The sequence below is a fragment of the Aquarana catesbeiana genome, linkage group LG03 (genome assembly GCF_042186555.1).
Source record: "Aquarana catesbeiana isolate 2022-GZ linkage group LG03, ASM4218655v1, whole genome shotgun sequence".
Classification (NCBI taxonomy): domain Eukaryota; kingdom Metazoa; phylum Chordata; class Amphibia; order Anura; family Ranidae; genus Aquarana; species Aquarana catesbeiana.
The window spans coordinates 530,652,953-530,675,390 of record NC_133326.1 but is presented as its reverse complement, the minus strand read 5'-3'; the positions used below and the strand labels follow the sequence as shown (position 1 = coordinate 530,675,390).

Here is a 22,438-nt window from a genome sequence, read left to right as displayed (position 1 = left end):
GTTCTTATCGTGCACAGAATCGGCAACTGAAAAGAATGATATCTGAATGATGCATCCAGCTGCAAGCATCATTCAGATATCACCCCACAAAGTAGAGGACGTCATTTTACTACAGGCGGGTATTGAAGTGGTTAAAGGCAAGTAATAATGGGAAAGATTTTTCTTTGTTCCAGGGATCAGAGGATGGTGGGAGGGCTGGTCATGCAGTGACATTGATCTCAGAATGGGCTTTAAAGCAGAGTTCTAGGCAGGTATAAAGATACACATTTATGCAACCTTAAAGTGGATGTAAACCCGAAAAAAAAAAAAAAAAAAAAAAAAAATCATACTGTAGAGTATAAAAGATTTCCTATCATTTGAGCCCAGTCTTGCCGCAGTTAATCTAGCTCTGAGCAATCCTTTTATTGTTCAGTGAGATAAATCTTGACAAATTGAGAAAAACTGTGTCAAATACTCCCCCTTGCTGTGAGTGACAGGTGATTTACATATCTCGTGCGCCAGCCTAAGACACATTGCATTATTTTTTAATTCCCTCCCCCACTCCTTTCTTCAGCAGCTCTGCAAGGATTGGCTGTTCCACACCTCAGCATGATTTGGCATGCTGAAGTCATGTGGCTACTTTCCTAGCTTTTTACTGGATGTTAGAGATCATAGCAGAAGTTCAGTGTAAGAAATACATAGGAGAAAATGCAAAAATGCATATTGACAAGGGGAGTGTAGAGGTGGGGGGGACGGGAGTCTACTGACATCACAACTCCACCCACTGAGCTCCAGACAACAGACCCACTCACAGAATATGCAGTTTTTCGGGTCTAATAACAGACAGAGGGGAGGTATTTGACAGGTAAAGAGACATGCAGGAGGCGTGTATATCCTTATAGATAACCCCTATGGCAGTAGTTTAGAAAGGACGACATTGGGTTTACATCCACTTTAATCATTCTATATTCTCAAAATGTACTAGATTTTTAAGTGTAGGCAGTGTAAAAACCAATACTTCACCTTGGAGAGGGAGATGGGGAAAGGCAGATGGGGAGAGAGGGCAATCAGTTGTGCTACAATGCTCATGTGCCCACAAGTAGCATGCTAATAGAAGAAAGCAAAAGAGAAAGAGGAGCTCATCATTGTACAGCTTCTCTTTTTCACTGTCCAATTGAAAGCTGGGGGAGACAAGACCTGAAAGTGTTTAACTGCAGCAGAGAAAAATCAGGTCTCTAGCCTTAGCAGATAGGGCTGTGCTATGTGGCAGAGCTTTGCAACACTTCCAACTGGGTATACAGAAACAACTTCTTTGGCAGGTAAAACCACTCTTATCTAGCAGTTTGCCTGAAATTCAGCTTCAAAAATAAACCTGCAACACCAACACACCTACTGGAGACCACTTTCTGAAAATGCCTGGTTTAAAGGTTTGTCTCCGATTGCATACTTTGACACACTTGCCAGGACCAAGCATGTAGATTAGAAATGGAAAATATTAGAACGCTAGAAGGGTGTTATTTTTTTTTTTTAATGCCCATGCATACTTATCTAGGTGGATGCTGCATCTGTCCCCCAGCGCCTCTGCACTGAGAGCTGAGCGATCGAACATCGCCAATGGCTCCACGAGCAAAGAACTGCTGCCAGTCAGATGGGCAGTCTGACTGGAATGATGCCTGAGACGTGCATCAGTCCAGGCACCTTGCAGATCCAGACTTCAGTTGTGATGACGCAGTGCCTGGACTGATTCCTGTGACGTCAGAAGAGAGCAGACTTCAGCCTGCTCTCTGCTGAAAACTGGTCGCAGACGTGCAAAATGGGTGGCACTCATGTGACCCATAGGAGAAGCCCAGCCAAACAAGCGCAGGCTGGACTTCTCCTTTAACCATTAATAAAGCAGAGTTCCACCCCCTTTTTGTTTTCTAAAAAGGCAACTGCGGCTAGCTGAGAGGCTGAGCCGGGTGCCAGTCCAGACATGTAGGCGGATCATGTCCATATGGTCAAAATCTTTTCCGAGCCTGGACCAGATCTGTAACGTCAGCCAACAGCAGGCTTGAGCCTGCCATCTGCTGAAAACGGGTCACAGGAGTGCCGAACAAACTGAACTCCTGTTAGCCACAGGAGTAAAGCCAAACAAGCTTTGGCTGTTCTTTAATTGTAGAGGCGTCTTTTGAATTAAGCTGTTGTGCAACCTGTTTTATTTTGTTGTGTGCATCTCAGGTAGGCAAGAAACAAATCCAGATTATGAAGCATTGTACCCATGGGTTCTCCTTGTAATGAATTCAGGCCTAGGAGCAATAGACGTTTCGGAATTTGCATTGTGAATGTGCTTCCTCTCAGGTTTTTTTATGCTTCAACTTGTATCTGATCTTAAAAGAAAGACAGCATAAGTTTAGCCTACCTGTAAGGGAGCCTTTCATAGTTTGCTCCATGTAAAGCAGAGAAGTGGTACCGGGGTTTTAGGCTGGCTGCAAGACTAGCTACCTGCTCAGAACCACATATCTTCAGGTCAACATCTGTCTGAAACAAGAGAATGGTCAAGCATTTATTGAGAAATGAAACCACTGAAAAAAAAAAGATTTCCCCAAAGCCAGCCTGATCCATTAGAATAGTAAAAGCTTTTAAAAACACATCTGTACGCACCGGAGGATTGCCATAATTCCACACATCTTTGGGCCACGGTGAGGTTAGTAATATGTCCACACCTTTAAATTTCGAGTTGGATAATAAGGACATTTTCAGAGAGGTTATATCCTTGGCGGTAAAGCAATAAGCAGGAGCCGGATCACTAGAGGACTCTATGCCACTTAGATAGGCGATCTGGAGGCCAGAGGCACCAGAAAACACTCCTCTGCGACCTGTAGACAAAAACATTTAGGTCACTGAAGATGGATTGTGAATCAGGGTGAAAGCATTTTTTGGTAATAATGTCAGAGTGGATTAAGGTTTTAAGAGCGAAAGAGAGAAAAAAAAAAAAAAAAAAAAAAAAAAAAAAACGAACAAGTATACACCCTAGGGAGGCTAGGTTCCATTCTGACCCATTTGCTCTGCTAAGAACATTCTTAGGGATTCAGCTGAGGCATCCGCCATGTAACCACTTTTAAAGTATAGAAAAAAAAGTTTCCAACAATTCTTCTCCAGGAGGAGCCTGCGTCACTGTAATCCTTCAGTTGGCAAAGGCAAACTCCAGGTTTCTAGACACTACTGTCGATAGCTGATACAAGATTTGATAAAGTGGATTCCTAAGCTTTTCAGTAGGGAATCTGCCCTTTTGTCCATAGGGTCTTAATGCACCCATATGCTCTAATCAGTATTCTTGGAAACCTGCATCTAGGTCTCTCGTTCCTGGACATTTAGACTTCATCAAAAGTTTTAGGATTTAGTATAGAGACCCCTTTCTCTGGATATTTTCATTCTTTTAAAAGCCTAAGAAAAGAACCTTATGTACAGGGAAAACCCAACCTTTCACCTCATTTAGTCCCTAGTACATACGAGCATGCAAAGATAATTGCACCTTAAAGAGGTGTTTCGCCCCCCATGAAAAAAAAAAAAAAAAAAAAAAAAAAAAAGCCAGCAGCTACAAATACTGTAGCTGCTGACTTATTAGGACACTTACCTGTCCAGGGTTCCCATGATGTCAGCACTCAAGCCGATTTTAGGATCGGCTGTCAGTTGCTGCCGCCAATTCTGGTAATGGGAAAATCGGCAGTGAAGCCTTTCAGCGTCACAGCCGTTTCCCTGCTGCGCCCTCTAATTGGCCCGGCGGTGGGGCAAACTACCGCGGGACGGCATTGGTTCCAGAAGTGGGGAAAGGGTACCTGTCAAACACAGGTAACTGTTCCCCCCTGAAAGGTGGCAAATGTGTCACCAGAGGGGGGATGGGTGGGGTAGACCAATAAGCGGAAGTTTCACTTTTGGGTGGAACTCCGTTTTAACCTCCTGTATCCCAACAATAGTGTAGAGCACCTTTAGTAAATTGCCCGTCTCATCACAGAAAACTTGTATCTAGAGGATTTCTGGCCTAGAACATGTAATTTTCTCTTCTACAGATCCTTTAGAGTAAAATTGGCCCATATAGGTGGAAAATTTGGCCGGTTCAGCAGGGACCAGATGAATTTTAATTCATGTATGAGTACTATGGTTATACAGAAGTTGATCTACCGATTGGGTGGGGGAGAAGGGAAGTCAGTTTTTGACTTCAACCCACTGACTCAATTATGCGCTGCATTCGACTTGGCAGAAGATGGGTGGAACAAAACGCAAACTTGAGGTCTGCTGTATGGAGAAATTAGCCATCATAGTGGGGAACAATAAAGCATCCACAAACTCTTGCTTTACTGGCTCACTGCACTGAACAGCAGACTTGTCTGACCAGTTAGCAATGCATGCTTTGCACAAAAGTTTAAGAATCTTTAATGGGACTTTTAAAAAAGGAGGGCAGCATTTGGATTTATCCTTGGTCTTTGTCTATTAACCATTTCTGGACTGTCCGTCGTCATACGACGGTACTTGGACGTAAAATACCTTTGTTATGGCAGCAGATAGCTGACATAACCCCGGTATTTTCTGAAACAGCAGGCGGTCCTCTATCAGATAGAAGTGGTCTCAGAGGTGGAATCACCACCCCCTCCCGTCGCGTTACGGTTGTCTCCTCCGCTTATCGGAGCAGTCAGAAGAGGCAGAGATGATCCGATACTTCCCCTCAGATGTTGAGTGAGGGAATGATGGTTCCCACTCAACCCAATGACGTTGGATGACGGAAGAGACAGCAAAACGTCACTTCCGCCCAACTGCCTTTAAAAAAAAAAAAAAAAAAAAAGGGACTCCCCCCCGAAGAATTAAAAAAATTTTTTTTTAAATTGCATTTAAGTGTAAATGTGAGATTTGAGGTCTTTATGACCCCAGAACTCACATTAAAAAGGTCCTGACATGCTTTTTTTCCCCCCTATTACAAAGGATCCAAAAACGGTTTCCCCAAAAAATTGCGTTTGTAAGACCACTGCGCAAATATTCTCTATGGTGTGAGGACGGACACACACACACACACACACACAAACACACACACACACACAAACACACACACACAAAAAACCAAAATCAGCAGCTGTAAAAACATCCAACGTACATGAGGCCTTGAATTAAAATAAAAAACCTTCTGCCTTTACAACCACTTTAATAACTTCAGCCCCAGAAGGTTTTACCCACTTCCTGACCAGGCCATTTTTTGGCGATATGGAGCTGCGTCGCTTTACCGGATAATTGCGCGATCGTGTGACGCTGTACCCAAATAAAATTGATGTCCTCCCCCCCCACAAATAGAGCTTTCTTTCGGTGGCATTTAATCACCTCTGCAGTAATTTTTTGCGCTATAAAAAAAAAAAAAAAAAAAAAAAAAAAAAAGAGAAGAGGATTGGCGGACAAATCTGACCCCAAGTGACACTTTTTGGGGATAAGGGACACCAATACAGTAAAAAAAAAAAAAAAAAAATGCACCAATGTATAAATGACACTGGCAGGGAGGCCTTTAACACTAGGGTGATCAAGGGGTTAAATGTGTTCCCTGGGGAGGAGTTTTCCAACTGTGGGGAGGGGCAGCTAGTGTCACACTGGAGGAAAAGAGATCGCAATTCAGCTTAGCCGAAACACTATCTTTATCCTCCCTGACAGAGCAGCGGTGTGCTTTGTTTACATCGGCACACCGCTGCTTCGTGTCTCTTCTGAACGATCGGCGGTTCACGGCAGCCATCGCGGCCTCCGGACCTGCTGAGCTCAATCACAGCGACACACTGCCTAAACCGCTTGCACGAAATCATGTACAGGGCTTGAGCGAGCACGCACCAGTGTCCTCATAGCAAGCAACTTGCCATTGGGTGCAAGGGGAAGAAGCCAGAAGCACCAGCAGGTGGATCAGGGCTGCTCTGTCTGAGCAAAGCCATTGCAGGGGATCTGTCTGCTGATCAGAGCGGACGGATGAGCCATCTGTGTCCGCTCAGTTTATGTGGAGTGGACAGAGCTGCCCTGCTTTATGGGCGGCTGGAGTAAACAGACTGCGCTGTCTGTTTACATCCAACTGCCCCCTCCCCCCCTTTTTTTTATAGCAGACCGGATGTAGACAGGTGTAAACAGACTGTATGATCAGGTCCACCTGGAGAAAAATAATTAAAAAAACACTAACAGGCGGACCGGATCAGACCCTTCGTGTAAAAGATGCATGATGGAAATAAAGCCCAAAAAGGCATCATACTGGTAAGCTTTAATCACTAGACAGCCAGCCACTGCACTTAAACTGCAGCAGGTTGGCTCGCCTGGGCAAAAATCGCTGTAGGTATACGTCGGCCGCTTTGAGACCACTAGGGCGACAGAGCTAATGCACGTGCCCGGTGGCCACGGTGTTCGCCGGGCGATCGCTCCTGAGAGACACAGAACAGAGGTCTGTCAATATAAACAGACAGATCTCCGTTCTGTCAGGGGTGAGGAGACACATCGGTTCATACCATGTATGAACAGCGAATGGTTTCCTTCAAGCAGTCCCATTCTCCCCAGTTAGAATCACTCCCTAGGACACATTTAACCCCTTGATTGCCCCCTAGTGTTAACCCCTTCCCTGCTCGTGACATTTATACAGTAATCAGTGGCTATTTTTTAGCTCTGATCGCTGTATAAAAAGTCAATGGTCCAAAAAAAAAAAAAAAAATTTTCCTAAAAATGCCATAAATGCCCTATTTTGTAGACACTAACTTTTGTGCAAACCAATCAATATACACTTTAGAGATTTTTTTTTTTTTTTTACCAAAAATATGTAGAAGAATACAGATTGGCTTAAAATGAGGAAGAAGTTTTGTTTTTGTAAAATATTTTTGGGGGATATTTATTGTTGCTCTTGGTTTATTAGGGGGGGGGGGGGAGAATTGCAGAGGTGATCAACTACCAAAAGAAAGCTCTATTTCTGGGGGGGGAAAAAAAAAAAAAAAAACAAAAACAAACAGTTTGGGTACAACTTCGCACAATTGTAAGTTAAAGCGACGCAGTGCCGTATCGCAAAAAATGGTCTGGTAGGGAGGAAATCCTTCCGGGGCTGAAGTGGTTAATATTACATTTTTGTTCTTTAAAAATTAAAACTAGAAGCACCAAATTACCAAGGTAGGTGATGTTAGTAGCCAGCTCACATCCATCAACATCTTGAAAATATTTCACAGTATCCTGGTTATTTGCGCCAAGGACATACGTTTGAATAGGAGCTGTAAAACAAATAAAATAATTTACTCTTAGTATATCAAAGTTGTGATTTTATCCCATTACTAGTTAAAACCAAAATTACATGCGAATTGCTAGAACAAAAAGAGTGGGGGTGGGGGGGGAGGTAGGAACACAAAAATAGAGCACACTAAATAGTGCAGATAAAACACCTTGTATCGAGAAAAAAAAAAAAAAAAAAAGTAAAATTTCACTTACAGTAAAAAGGGACTTTATCAGAACATCACCAGTGAGAGCCCTCCAATGGAATATCAGGTCACACCAAGTGCTGGAAACAACCTATCTAGCCAGCAAAAGGTGCTATGTCAGCATACATGAAACCACTGAAGTGGATACTATAAGGGCCCTTTCACACTGGGACGGGGGCGGGAGTAAAGCGCCGCTATTGTAAGCAACACTTTACCGTCAGTATTCGGGGGTAAAACCGCCCCGCTAGCGGCCGAGAAAGGGTTAAAAACCACCGCAAAGCGCCTCTGCAGAGGCGCTTTGCCGGCGGTATAGCCGCGCTGTCCCATTGATTTCAATGGGCAGGAGCAGTATATACTCCACTCCTTCACCCCTCCGAAGATGCTGCTAGCAGGACTTTTCCTGTCCTGCTAGCGCACCGCTCCAGACAAAGCAGTGGCACTTTCGGGTCGGTTTGCAGGCGCCATTAGCACAATAGCGCCTGCAAACCGCCCCAGTGTGAAAGGGCCCCCAAGAACCATGAAGCAGGGAACTACAAAAGGCCCCAAAAGCTGTGGAGTAAAGGAGGTCAAAGTGGCAGGGGCCTGGTTAAACATCTTGTTACAACTGACACAACTATTACATTGGTGACAGCGCTGGCATGCACACAAGCTCCCAGCCACTATAGGAGCCAGCGCTTTATTTAGTTTCTAATAAAAGTGCTTTTCACCAATATATTGCTTCTACACTGCTAGGACTGTACCACTCTCCCTGCCCAAGTCCCTCTGCCATGCTCACCTGTTGAATAATTCTGCAAAGCTGGAACAACTTTCTTGATGCAGTCCATTCTTATATTTTAACCAAAAGCTCAGTATTACATGGTGATTGTGTGCACCAAATGAATAAGTGCCACCAGTGTATTCTACAGGGTCACTGCTTTAAAAAAAATTTGAGAGTTTTAGGTAATCATCCAGCTTAGAATGAGTATTTTAACCTATGACATTCCCCTTCTTAAATCATGTCAGTGGTGGTGCTCAATTAACCAGGATACTACAGCAGCTCCTCTTCGGCAGAGTCTGAGGGCATACTTGTAAATACCTGGACTGCGATTCTGGCAGTATCTCCTTTAGAAGTTCCCATCCGTGCTCACAGCTCTTTGCAGGCTACATAGTGAGGGAGCAACTGTTGGTGCTATACTTGCTGTTTTGGGAGGGGGTTTTTCCCTGGTCACCTGCATTGAACAATTCATTTTACCGCAAGTGCAACTTACAATTTTTAGTTATTACAAGGTGTCATCTGCATGATCCAGGCCCTTTAATTTGCATTTTGTTTATATGGGCTTTTTATGGCCTTTGGATATATACACAGTTGACAAGGATAAGCAGGATTTGTCCCAGTGAAGTGCAGAACATTTGAAGAAGAAGATTCACTACAGTGGTCTCCAGACTGCAACCCAAGGGCCAGATGTAGCCCTTTGCTTGCCTTTATCTGGCCCTTGGGGCACTGTTCCAAAGATGGGACACCATTCTCCTACTGACATCAATGGGTGACCATTTCTCTCATAACCAATGATTGGTCACTGATGCTGGGGCATTTTCCACACAAACTAGCCACAGTCTGGCCCCCCTAAAACCTGAAGGACATTTGGCACTTTGCTTAGAAAGTTTGGAGATCCCGATTTACTAAACACAAAGAAAGCCTAAAGCTCAACTTAAGCCAAGCTTTAAGTTAGAGTGTGGAAGGGTAGAATCTTAAGATGTAATTGCTGTTCATTTTCACATTTGGGAGATTTCTTTTCAACTACTAAAGTCAAATGGTTGTCAGACAGTAAACGATCTATTCTCTTCCTATTTGAAGAATGTCAAGAAGAGCAGGAAGGTGGGGAAATCCCCTCAACAGGAACAGAGGCAGCAACACGTCAACATTTTCTAGTACAAGAAGAAAAGGTTTAGAAATTGTCAAAATTTTATAGCCATGTCCCCATGACGGCAGTTCCTCTCACTTCCTGCCTGGTTGAGGTGTCTCAACAGAAAGGATATTTACACTATGTGGGAAGCCAACCTATTTTAGAAGCAGAAGAAAAAAAATAAAGCTTAGCAGAACACAGGTAAAATAAAATCTGACAAGAAAAACTTTGCTGTTTCATCCAAAATGTCACCCAACTGGGAACCCTATGTAACCAGTAAAAAGACTGAAAAGTGTAAACTCCCATCCTGCAGTTTTGTTTCAGGCAAAACAAAAGCAAAGAAATTCCAAGCTCAACTCATAGACCAGCCTGCTAACCAACCGAATTATCCTGTCTAAGAGTATGCGTTAAACAGGGGTTTCGTTTGGACACATTTGCAAATGCATGCATAAGCAACAGAGCCCCGTCAAGGTACCCTAGTATTTTCTGTAGTCCTACCTATAAATTTCAGAGCTTCCACAGTGGAAGCACTTGCATTATAATGGCTAGGCAGAGGGCAGGTGAACCTCCAGGCTCACCTGCCCTCTGCCTATCCATTATAATGGATGTGTTTCGACTGTGGAGGCTCTCAAATTTAGAGGAAAAATAAAAAAAAAAAATGGTAACAACCACCTAAACATGCATGTGGAAAATTAGATTAAATAAAATTAAATGAATTGGGGAGCAGCACGTTATAAAATGATGAAAAGGCAAGAAAATTAATTAGCTAGCTAATTACAAACCGCGCTCCTATTAAAGTGCAAAATCACTCTATGTGAAAACATGTTGTGAAACAGAATCATAAAAATGGTGAAATATCCGCCAACTGAATATAACACTAAATCACCAAAGTGAAAATACTAAATAATGAAAATGATCAAAATAATCAATGTACAAGGTGAAAAATTAAAGGAAAAAAAGGTCCACAAATGGTATCCAAATAACAATGTGTACGAAAAATATATTGAATCAATCATGAATCAGAATGTTCAAATAATGAAAAGCAGAGCTTCTGGATGAATTAAGCTTCTGGGCAAATCTTCCTTGGGTACAGTAAAGCATCGGATAACAGTATTCAGTCACCATCACCAGCCACACAGCCTACTCACCAGATGGAGGTGACTCCCATGACAGGAGTCAAACACGCTTTGGGGACAACCAACAGAGCTTCTCCCGGTCACGGCTAGGTGCAGATGCTGGAACTCAGGTGTCTTGATTAGCGCCAAGGCTACTTGGATGCATGCGACCGGACTTCCCAAGGTGGGTCACAAAGACCGTAGGTGTTAAGAATGTGGAAAAAAATGGATAAAAAAACTCCCATGGTGAAGTAAGCCAAAATATTTAATAGGCTAAAAATGGCTTAAAACTACATTAGGGTTCATGCGGGCAAACAAACGAAAAAGCAGGAAAAACCAGATACGAGCAGAAGTGGCGTGTCACATTCGTTTACGTCCGACCGGTTTCATCAGTGCGTTCTGACGTCATCAGGGATCGTACGAACGGGCACACCGCCTCCTTAAATACACATCACCATTAAAGGCATCCAATCCGGTGGCATCTCATCTGACAGAGAATTCAGTTAGATCAATCTAACTTACTAGTTGATAGATTCAAAGAAAAAGGGTATCGCGAAAAAGACCTCAGGGCTACTCAATCACTAATTTTACAGATGGATAGGGACCAACTTTAGAAAGATAACATCAAAGAGAAATGTGAACTGGATTATGTTCCGTTAACTAGCTTCAATAGGGACTACAAAAGTGTCAAATCTTTTTAAAACATTGGCCGGTTCTGCTGGGAGACAGGACCCTGTCCAGCTTAATACCAGAACTAGGTCTCCCAGCAGTTACGTTTATCGGCATGCACCAAATCCACTAACAAACTAGCCCCAAATGTTTTAAATCCTCCCACTTTCTTGGATGTAAAAGGGTTTTTCTACTGTAGGAAGTGCAAAGCCTGCAAACTGACTAGAAATAATGTAAGGAAAGTGGAACACTTCACATCCTTTAGTACAGGTAAAGAATATAGAATAGACAAGTTTATCACCTGCAAGTCCATCTTTGTCACGTACCTTATTGTTTGCCCAAGTGGGTTACAGTACGTTGGGTGTACTAAAAGAAATCTCTGCACACGTATTAATGAACACCTCACAAATATCAAAAAACGGTTTTCCCCAAGCACAGCCTCTCTAACCATTTCAGAATCTACCACCAACAGGATCCTAGCTTGGCTAGAGTTTTTGGCATTGACAAGCTGGATGCTGATTGGAGGGGAGGAAATATGGTTCAGAAAATATCAAAAAACTAAAACGGAATGGATTTACCGTTTGGATACACTTACTCCGGCAGGTATCAATGTGGATATTGATTTAAACTGTCTAACTACTGAGTATTTGGTTTCCTGTCCTTTCAGATTGTGAAGGGGCTGTCCATTTCGGTTTCATCTCTTTGTATTCCTTTACACTAAAAATCTTTTTTATCCAATTTACATTTTTATTTTAATTCTAAATATAATTTTTTATTTCATTTATTTTAATTTCAAATCAATGACATTTGACTTGATTGTGCAATTTGGCATCTATCCACAAGATGGCAGTTTGGATGTCGTAAATTTTTACCTTTTTTTTAATTGCATTTTTGCTTTTTGGCCACAAGATGGCAGTCAATTAAATTTCTAATTCTCTGTCAGATGAGATGTCACCGGATTGGATGCCTTTAATGGTGATGTGCATTTAAGGAGGCGGTGTGCCCGTTCGTACGATCCCTGATGACGTCAGAACGCACTGATGAAACCGGTCGGACGTAAAACGAATGTGACACGCCACTTCCGCTCGTATCTGTTTTTTCGTTTGTTTGCCCGCATGAACCCTAATGTGGTTTTAAGCAGTTTTTAGCCTATTAAATATTTTGGCTTACTTCACCATGGGAGTTTTTTTTATCCATTTTTTCCACATTCCTAACACCTACGGTCTTTGTGACCCACCTTGGGAAGTCCGGTCGCATGCATCCAAGTAGCCTTAGCGCTAATCAAGACACCCGAGTTCCAGCATCTGCACCTAGCCGTGACCGGGAGAAGCTCTGTTGGTTGTCCCCAAAGCGTGTTTGACTCCTGTCATGGGAGTCACCTCCATCTGGTGAGTAGGCTGTGTGGCTGGTGATGGTGACTGAATACTGTTATCCGATGCTTTGCTGTACCCAAGGAAGATTTGCCCAGAAGCTTAATTCACCCAGAAGCTCTGCTTTTCATTATTTGAACATTCTGATTCATGATTGATTCAATATATTTTTCGTGCACATTGTTATTTGGATACCATTTGTGGACTTTTTCCCTTTAATTTTTCACCTTGTACATTGAATATTTTGATCATTTTCATTATTTAGTATTTTCACTATGGTGATTTAGTGTTATATTCAGTTGGCGGATATTAGTTCACCATTTTTATGATTCTGTTTCACAACATGTTGTTTTCACATAGAGTGATTTTGCACTTGCACTTTAATAGGAGCGCGGTTTGTAATTAGCTAGCTAATTATTTTTCTTCTCAAATTTAAAGGTAGGACTACAGAAAATACTGGGATACCTTGACGGGGCTCTGTTGCTTATGCATGCATTTGCAAATGAAACCCCTGTTTTGTCAATTTGAATTTTTTTTTTTTCCTGAAAAGGTACAAAAGTGTTTGTAATGAATACGTACAGCATCAAATATAAACAATGTATAATCATCCAAACATTTGCAGATCAGAGTATCATCTCTTAATGTACGTTCCTTCAATTTGAGGTCTCTGCTGAATATATTGTTGGCATTTTCCATCTCTCTATGGGGTGACCCCTGTATTAGTTTATTATTATAAATGTAACTATCAAAATGCTTCTCAAGCTTCATGTATTTTTGACTAATGAACCATTATCTCACATAAGTACAAATTAACGATCAGCTTATGACACCCAGTAATGTACAGATATGCTGCATATCTGATGATATTTCCCTGAAAGAAGCTTACCCCCTTCAAAATGAAGAAATCCCGTCCCTTGGCTTAACGAGTGGGGACTACTCCCTAGCTGGGGTCCTCAATTTAGGCATGTCAGGGAGTATGTAAAATGACCCTCATTTCATATCAGAGATCATATAGGGTTAAAGAGAGAAAGGATAAAGAATAAGAGAAGGAAGGAGAAGAATGATCCCGCTCTCCAATTTCCACCACCCTGAGGGCGCTCTGCCCAGTCATAGATCGGGGGTCACCCGCCAGATGCATTCTATACATTCATTGTGCATAATCCAGGAAAGTTTGTATTTGAGCTGGTCAAACGGCACTACTGCCAATTTCCAAGATTTTGCAATTATAATTTTTGCTGCTATGAATATAAACCCTGGAGTTTCGACGCTGACTCCACCTTACAACCCAGCAGTGCCTGTCTCGGGGACTTGATAAGGTTTACTTGGGTGAGTGTAAATAAAAAGTTATTCATCCTAATCCAGTACCATCTCACCTTAGGGCATTACCACCACACATGGTGCATCGTTCCCTCCTGTCCGCATCCACGGAAACATAAGGGAGATGCCCCTGGGATAAAGGTAGCCAGTCTTGCCGGGACCATGTACCATCTTAGTATTGCTTGATAAATTTTCTTCTATCATAGATGTGTTTATGATGGATTTCGAAGCCCCTTGGGCTATTATACCATTCTTCCAGCTCAATACTTTCCTGGAGGTCTGCTTCGCACACACTCTAGCTTTACGGAGTTCATCAAAACGATCAATTTTAGCAAACTTCTGACACAAATATTCTATAGGGGACATAGTTACATCAGAATTCCACGATAAGGTATTCGAGAAGTGTTTTATCTGCGTATATCGGAAGAACTCTGAGGTCGGCATTTGGCATTTCTCTACTAGTACACTTGTCAGTATTCCTTATGATTGCATAGGTCTGCTTTACGCAACAGCCCTTTGTTAGTCCACCATTCAAATGTTCTGGGGGTGAGGCCTGGGGTGAAGTTCTCGTTTCCAAGAATAGGAGCCAGTGGGGTATGCTTGGATTTAAATTTGAGAGTTCGTCAGTCTGTCCCAGATGTTCAAAGAGGTGGAGAGAGCAGGGCATAAAAAAAAAAAAAAAAATTGCGGGGCCTTTCCTTGGGTAATAGCCCAAGGGTAGAGGAAATTAATCTCATCCAACAGGTGCAGGCCTTTATCTGCATCCAGATTGGGTGGTGGTGCGTACTGTGGAATCTGGCTAGGTGGGCCAACTGTGTTGCATAGTAATATTTTTGTAAGTCTGGGACCCTCAGCCCACCTCTTCTCTTGGGGGTAAAAAAAAAAAAAAAAAAAAAAGGGTACGTTCACTCTAGGCCTCTTACCTCCCCAGATAAAGGATAGAAGTTTAGACTGAAATATCCTCAAGTCCGATCGGACCAGTGCCACTGGTAGTGTGCGGAAGAGATATAGCACTTTTGGAAGTACATTCATCTTCACTGAATGCAGTCAGCCAAACCACAATGGCGGGTGGAGCAGCCACTTGGCTAGATCCGCCCCTATGCGTTTAAATGTAGGATAATTTTGTGAATATGATGTGCTCCAGAACTGGGTGAGATTAACACCCAAATATGAGAGAGCTTCTCAAAAAAAAAAAAAAAAAGTGTAATGCCAAGACAAGGAATCAAATGCTTTGTGTATGTCCAGGGATAGCAACATTCCCCGTCTTGGTCCTTTCCCATCCAATTCGGAGTGAACTGCCGAAATTATGTCTAGGACTCTATTTTGGTCTGTCACTTGGAGCCCAGGAACAACCGGAAGGATATATTTTGCAAGAAATGCGTTTAATCTATCCGGCCAGGATTTTTGTCAATTTTAAAATCTGTATTTATCAACGAGATTGGGCAATTGTTTGCGCAAAGCCCATAATCCTTTCTCGGTTTTGGCATTACGTGTATATACGCTGTGTTTTCCTGTGCTGGAAGATCTGTGCCCAGAGATACAGGGTTAAAACCTCTTGAAATTTCCTGTAGTATTGTCCTGAAAACTCACCTGGGGCCGGGGCTTTTGAGGGGTTCAAACTTTATAGCCTGAATTTTCTGTCAATTAGTTTGAGTGTTGTGTCAATTTGGGCAAGGAAATATTACTGAAAAAACAAAAAACACTCTTTCATTTTACCTTGTTCCACTTTCGCTGGGTTGCCGCACAATTTGAAGTCAAAATCAGTAAATTCTGTAATAATGCATTCTGGGTTCAGACTCAACTGCCTGTTTAGTCTAAGTTTAAGCAATGCTGGTGTGTAGGGGCTGGGAACTAGTTTTCATGCCAATAGTGTGGTGGGTTTGTCCCCCATCGTATAACATCTGTCGTAACCACCATATACGATTTTCTGCCTGAGTGGCGAGACTAATTTTTAATGCCAGTCTGGCACCATTAATTTTATGCCTAATATCCATCAGTGGTGACGCTCTTTGTTCAGATAGTAGGTCATTCAATTCTGTCTCTTATTGCATAATCGTACTGTCTCGGGATTGTCTGAGTCTGGCCACTATTTGTAATAACTTACCACGAATAGTGGCCTTGGAAACCCTGTTTTTAACATACTGTTAGACAGGACAATTTGGCTGGTCAGTAAGTTGAGCTTGAAATTTCTTTGGTTTTGTATGCATTGCCCTTCCATGTGCTTCTTGCTGCAAACGCAAATTATAGGTGAGGGCATTTGTTTGTATCTTTGTTCAAGGTCAGTAACTCACCTGTTAACGAAGCCAAGATCATGTTGACATTACTTCTATGTGCACACATCAGCTTTAGAGTTCATGCACACTGGGGCTTTTATGAAAAGGCAGGAGAAAAGCAGCTTCAAAACAAACCAAAAAAACACAACAACCTCAAGTGCTAAATGCGCCTTAGGTGTTTATGCTCAAAAGCTCCTCTCCTGAATACGACTTGTCAGTTTGTTTTCCTGCCTGTAAACACCTATAAGGCTTGGTTAACACCTATGCGTTTTGTGCAGAAACCGACTACAGCTCATTTAACATGGTTTTCTATGGCACGCATTTGCATCTATGCTTTTTTCTGCAGCTGCGTTTTTGGAGAGTGTCAGGGACTTGAATTGCAAAACAGTGTTTTTTTTTGCTTTAGACTTCAATGGAGAAGCATGTAGTGCATTTGCCATGATTTGTGTTTCTTAATCTACCCAAGAAAATGGCCAAAATAAAAGCCCAAAAAGGTTAACCCCCCCAACTCGTGGTGAGAACCACTAAGCCCAGGTTCACACTGCCCACGACTTCAAAGTCATGTGACTTTGAAGTTGGACCCCAGCGTGACTTCCGCACGACTTGCATGCAACTTCTTTAACATGTCAATGCAAGTCGTACTGAAGTCGGATCAAAAGGTAGCGCAGGAACTTTTTTCTAAGTCAGAGCAATTCAAGTTGCCCTGATTAGAATGGTTCCATTGCACAGAATGGGGTCCGATTTCTGATGCAACAAGTGCTCCAAAGTCGAAGCAATTTTCGCATCAGTGCGAACCGGGCCCAATTCTTGCCAGCGGAGAGACTGGCTGCCGTCACAAAGTGTATGAGAACAGCCGCAGCCAGATTTGAACCCTCAATGTCTGCTGCCGTTGGCACATTAACTACTCATCCAAGAAACTACATGCAAACAACAATTCTGACTGGCCCTGCAAGCAGACAATCAGTGTCCAGAAATGGATGATTGGCTGTGGCCAGAAATCCCAGCTTGTATACAGTGACAGCACAGATTAGCTATGTTCCTGTGGTGGTAAACCAATCTAAATCCAGCCTCCCACCCCCCCCCCCCCCCTCACCATCCACAAAAGGGAGGCCTAGTCATTTGTTCTGTGTGTGGTTCCAGCAGTGCTGGGAAAGTGGGAGTCAGCAACGACCCCAAAAACAGAAAATTTAACAATGGAAAGACCCAAAACCAGGGTTTTCTGGCCATGACACACAGGTCACAAAGAAGTGCTCCATACCTTGTTTGGCTCCAGATTTATATTCTTCCCAAAGAGATCGACTTTCAGGGCTGCTTCCAAAAAAGCTTCCAACACATAAAAGCAACTGGGGAGAAAAAAAAAAAAAAAATGAGATCTTACTCCAGAGCTCAACAAATACAGTGTTCCACTAGACAGCATGAGCCATATTTACCGGTACTTTTCAATAAAGTCTCCCTTAGAAGTTTCCCCATTTCCGATCTGTCAAACTAATCCTCCACACAGACTAAGCAGCAAGCTAGCAACCCAGGACAAGTATGGGGTCCATTTGTTTTATTCATAATAAACAGCAACCCAGCACACGTTGAGGCACAGAGCAACACTAACCTGCTGTGTGGTATGCGCCTGAAAATTCAGTATACACAATTTGTGGTCTTTTTCAATGAGGAATGAGCAGTCTTAACACAAAGCATACTATGTAAACTTGTAATAGGAATAAAAGTGACAAAAGAACAGTGTAAAAATAAAAAATAAAATTTTTTTTTTTTTTTTTTTTTTTAAAAACTCACATGCAAAAGTGAACGCATACACGAGTAGCGCCTGCATATTGAAACTGTGTTGAAACCACACATGTGAGGTATCGCCGCGATCGGTAGAGTGAGTGCAATAATTCTAGCCATAAACCTCCTCTAACTCAAAACATGCAACCTGTAGAATTTTTTTTTTTTTTTTTTTTTTAAACGTCGCCTATAGAGATTTTTAAGGGTAAAAGTTTGTCACCATTCCATGAGCGGGCGCAATTTTGAAGCATGACATGTTGGGTATCAATTTACTCTGCGCAACATCTTTCACAATATAAAAAAAAAAAAAAAAAATTGAGCTAACTTTACTGTGGTCTTATTTAATAAAAAAAAAAAAGTGTATTTTTTTCCAAAAAAATTGTGCTTGTAAGACAGCTGCGCAAATACGATGCCACAGAAAGTATTGCAACAACCACCATTTTATTCTCTAGGGTGTTAGAAAAAAAAAAAAATAATATATATATTAATAAATATATATATATATATATATATATATATATATATATATATATATATATATATATATATATATATATATATATATATATATATATATATATATATATATATATATATGTGTGTTTGGGGGTTCTATGTAATTTTCTAGCAAAAAAACAAAAACGAACAGTTTTTTAACTTGTAAACCCCAAATCTCAGAAAGAGGCTCGGTCCTTAAGTGGTTAACAGTACACTTTACTGTTGCTACTAATGGAATCACAGCCTATAGTATAGCCATTTTGCTGACCATGTTGGACTCCAGCATGCAAGTTGTATTGCTCTGCATCAGGAACTTACATCAAACTGGCCACTTTTCTTCTGGATGGTCCGTACTCTGTTGAACAGGACATCAAACTTTCCATATACATCACCGCAGGCCAGTCTAAGAAAGACAGGTAAAGTGTTATAATGTTGGAAAAAAAAAAAAAAACCCACACACACTTGAAACCCAGTCATTAAATACACCCCTAGTAGTGTTTAACCCCTTTGTGCCAAGTGTAGGCATCCATGCAGCACCATGGAAGTGGGTCTTAAAATTAATGCTCTTGTAAAGACCCCTTTTTGAGAGTCCGGGGAGACGGGGTTATTATAAAGCCAGATCCTCTATACCTGCACAAGGGCTCTACTCACTTTTAGAGGTCACAGGAAGTAACTCTACCCAGTTTTGTAGTTCTAAAATTGAGGAAAGGTTTTAGCTTCCTAGATGTCAGAAGGTGCTTACTTCATTATTTGGCAATCACTTGAGAATTCAGGAGAGGGATTCCAAACCTGAGATCCTTCTACCTGAAGTTACAGCTAATAAAAAAAAAAAAAATATCATCTTTAGTGTAAGTAATTTTAAGGTAGCTTCTTCTAGGGGCTCAAAGGTTCCCCTGGTAAGAGCGTTAAGGACTAAGGATAAACCCCAATGGGCCACCTGTTTGGGTAACTTTAGGGAAGATCTAGACCTAGCCAAGAGTTTAGATGCCATCTTGCCAGAAGTGCGTCAGATGCCATCTTGATACACCTGGAGGCAAAGAGCAAGCTCAACAGACCACATGTACCAGAAGTTAGGCCGCCATGTTAGGACTCCCAGGACATGCTTCTCAAGCTGCACCATGTGTGATGCACTGTCAGGCTCCAGGAACTGCTACAGATAGGTGGGCTGCAGTAGTCGCCTATTCAACCCTAAGGCAAGTACAGCAAAGGGGGAAAACTCTTCTAGAAAATGGTCATAGGCGCCAGGCACACACGGTCTGAGTAGCTAGAAGGGGGTCTGTTAAACAGCCACCAGAACCAGCGGTGTGTACTCCTAGAGGGTTCTGGAAACACAAAACAAACTGAGGCACAAGGGTAGAAAGGCGCCTTTTAAACTCTGATTTGTGTTTCCTGTAGAGGGGGGAGCCAATCATCTCTCTAAATAAAAGCTGTCCTGGAAGATGAAGGGGGAAAACAATAATACAACCTTTAGAACAACACTTTAATTCTGTGAGTCTGCAGATGTGCATCTGTGTTTGTGCCGAGTACGCACTGCACAGTGTACTCCTAGGACACAAAAATAGAGCTTTCACACTAACAAACAGGAACTGGGAGGCCGGCTTCCCAATCACCTGATCGTTGATAGCCTCTGATCACAATGATCAGTAACTGTTCAGCCTGTCCCTATCATTTTTTCTCCTCTAGAATGAAGAGCTTCTATTGTAAATGTTTCTCTTTGCTGTAAGAGAAGAAGAAGAAGAAAAAAAAAAAAAAAAAAAAAAAAAAAAAAAAAAAAAAAAGACGGATCAGACATGCAAGGTAAAGGCATAATGTGCTAGTGCATCGCATACGATGTGAAAAGTGCCTGAAAATGAAGCCCTCCAGCAAGGCAGCATCCATCTTCACCCAGTCTTCCTTCCAGGTCAGCAGACTCCAGCTGTGTGACAGGCCAAAGCCGCGATGACATCACTCCCGCACATGCGCAAGGGAGCAGTCATTCACGGCACAGGTATCTGAATGAACGGCATGGGTGGCCGTTCCTTCAGAGCGCATGCACCAATGAGGTCATCGGCTGCATGTAATGGTAAAATCTCCTAAATGGTGCACATTTAGGAGATATTTACAGTACCTATAGTTGAGCTTTATTATAGGCACAAATGTATGCCTCTGAGTTTACTTCCTCTTTAAAGTAGTTGTGATGATATTTACAGTTTAACTAAAATGTCACAACAGCAAAACTGTTCATGCATTGTAAAGTCTATTGCCCCCCCCCCCCCATTAAAATTAACAAACCATGTTATGCTTACCTGCTCTGTGTAGTGATTTTGCAGAGCAGCCCAGATCCTCCTCTTCAGCACTTCTGGCACCTTTCTCCTGCTGAAGGCCCCCACAGCAAGCAGCTTGCTATGGGGTCTCCTGAGCCGAGGCTCCCTGTGTTGATTTAGACACAGAGCTGCAGCCCGGCCAGTCCCCTCGCTGCCTTTTTCTATTTCAATGGAATCCGCTGTTGTGTCTCAGCCAATCAGGGGGGAGAGTCCTAAGCAGCCAAGTCTCTCGTGCACAATTGCTGGATTGGGATGAGGCTCAGGGTGCTGCTGTACACTGAACGTTTTTAAAAAAAAAAAAAAATAAATACCCCACCTTCTGTCTTTACAACCACTTTAAGATTTGTTTTACAGTCTGCAAGAAGAGGTTAGAATACAAAAGACAGCACTGGCAGCAATGACAGCTACCTCTCCAGAGCCATCCTTTGTTGTACCTCTTCCCCACCACTAGATGTCTCCAATCTTCCAGGTTGAAAGACACCCAGCCTCCAGGTATAGGGGGATCACCATAGTGGGGTCTTAAGCGCATTGACGCCCATACAAACGCTATAGGAGCGTCTGAAATTGAGTCAATTGTGAACAAGACCAAAATGTACATAATGGCTTTACCTGGCACAGCACCTTTAACTGTATGCAGCCAGTGCTGTGCCCCCCCATGTCTGTCAGACAGTACAACCTGGTCCCTCACCCCCACTGCAGAGCAGCTTGGTGAAGCTTACCCCTCTCCTCCCCTCAGACAATGAAGGAGCATCACTCCACATCCTCCTCGTGCAGCGTCCGATCACACAGCCCAGGGAAGATACTGTGCCCCACATACTCCTCACTGGTTACTAGTACCCCTGTATAGGACACAACAGAAACACAACCACTCACACTCTCAGCGTCTTCTCCGACATGACCTGCAACCGACAGACAAGCGCCAAACGCCACAACAAAGACGACTTCCGGCCATTCTCAATCCTGACAGGGCAAATAGTACCACCTGATCGACTCCCGCATCAAGCGCTTCTGGGAAATGTAGTTCCGGCCATATATGGCCTTTAGAGGCGGGCAGTGGGAGGGCGCAGCCTCTGTACTGACTGCGGCTCATCAATCTCCTGGCGGGTGAGGGGGCGTGTCCTGCAGTAGGAGTGAAATGAGAGTAATATTCTGTATTATAGATTGTAGCGTTGAGGTATTGTCTAGTACAGTGTTGTTAGCAAATTTTGTACATGTTTACTTTTATAAAGGGACTTTGTAATGTTTTGGGATATATGTAAGCAGCTGCTTAAAGGAGGAACAAAAAATATTTAGGAAATGTATCAAAACTGGAGAAGATAGCATCTGGAGCAACCAATCAGCTTCTAGCTTCAACTTGTTCAGATAAACTTCAATATGAAAGATAGGCGCTGATTTGCTGCCATGCACAGCTGCTCCAGATTCTGTTTGCCTCCGTTTTCATAAATCCCCCTCATTGTTTATTGATAGCTGCATGTGCTTCGTCCTTTGATTTCATTTTATCTTACATGACTTTTATATTTTAGTGAATTTACATGCAGGCAGGACATTCAGTGAAAATGATGAACAAGCTATAAATCTGTGGAAACATATTACAATCTGGATTTAAGTAGTATTAATTCCAAAGGAAAACATTTATTATATTGCAGTTTATCAATTCTTGAACGTGATGGCTGCATTTGTTTTCTTTTTGTAGGCGTTCTATCCTCAATTTTCAACTGGTGATCCGGCCTGGAAGTCTATTATTTTGCAAACCATTTACCCCCGTCAGGGGTACTTACAATGATTAGCTTTTGTTTATTGATAACCCCCCCCCCCT

General features: G+C 42.4%; 1 protein-coding gene across 2 annotated transcripts in view; it reads right to left on the bottom strand.

Annotated features, from left to right (window-relative positions):
* The window catches only part of CWF19L1 (CWF19 like cell cycle control factor 1), a 42,793-nt gene extending 21,144 nt beyond the window's left edge, over positions 1-21,649 (bottom strand). The window contains exons 1-6 of one of the 2 annotated variants that reach the window (XM_073621280.1): positions 21,496-21,649; positions 18,638-18,722; positions 17,304-17,388; positions 7,113-7,214; positions 2,620-2,834; positions 2,378-2,496 (exon numbers count right to left, since the gene is read on the bottom strand). In XM_073621280.1, coding sequence (XP_073477381.1) covers positions 2,378-2,496; positions 2,620-2,834; positions 7,113-7,214; positions 17,304-17,388; positions 18,638-18,722; positions 21,496-21,518 — 629 coding nt within the window. In that variant the 5' untranslated portion in view covers positions 21,519-21,649. Of the gene's footprint in view, positions 1-2,377; positions 2,497-2,619; positions 2,835-7,112; positions 7,215-17,303; positions 17,389-18,637; positions 18,723-21,495 lie in introns of those variants that run through there. The other variant, XM_073621281.1, reaches the window with a different exon arrangement.
* Between the last annotated feature and the right edge of the window lie 789 nt (positions 21,650-22,438).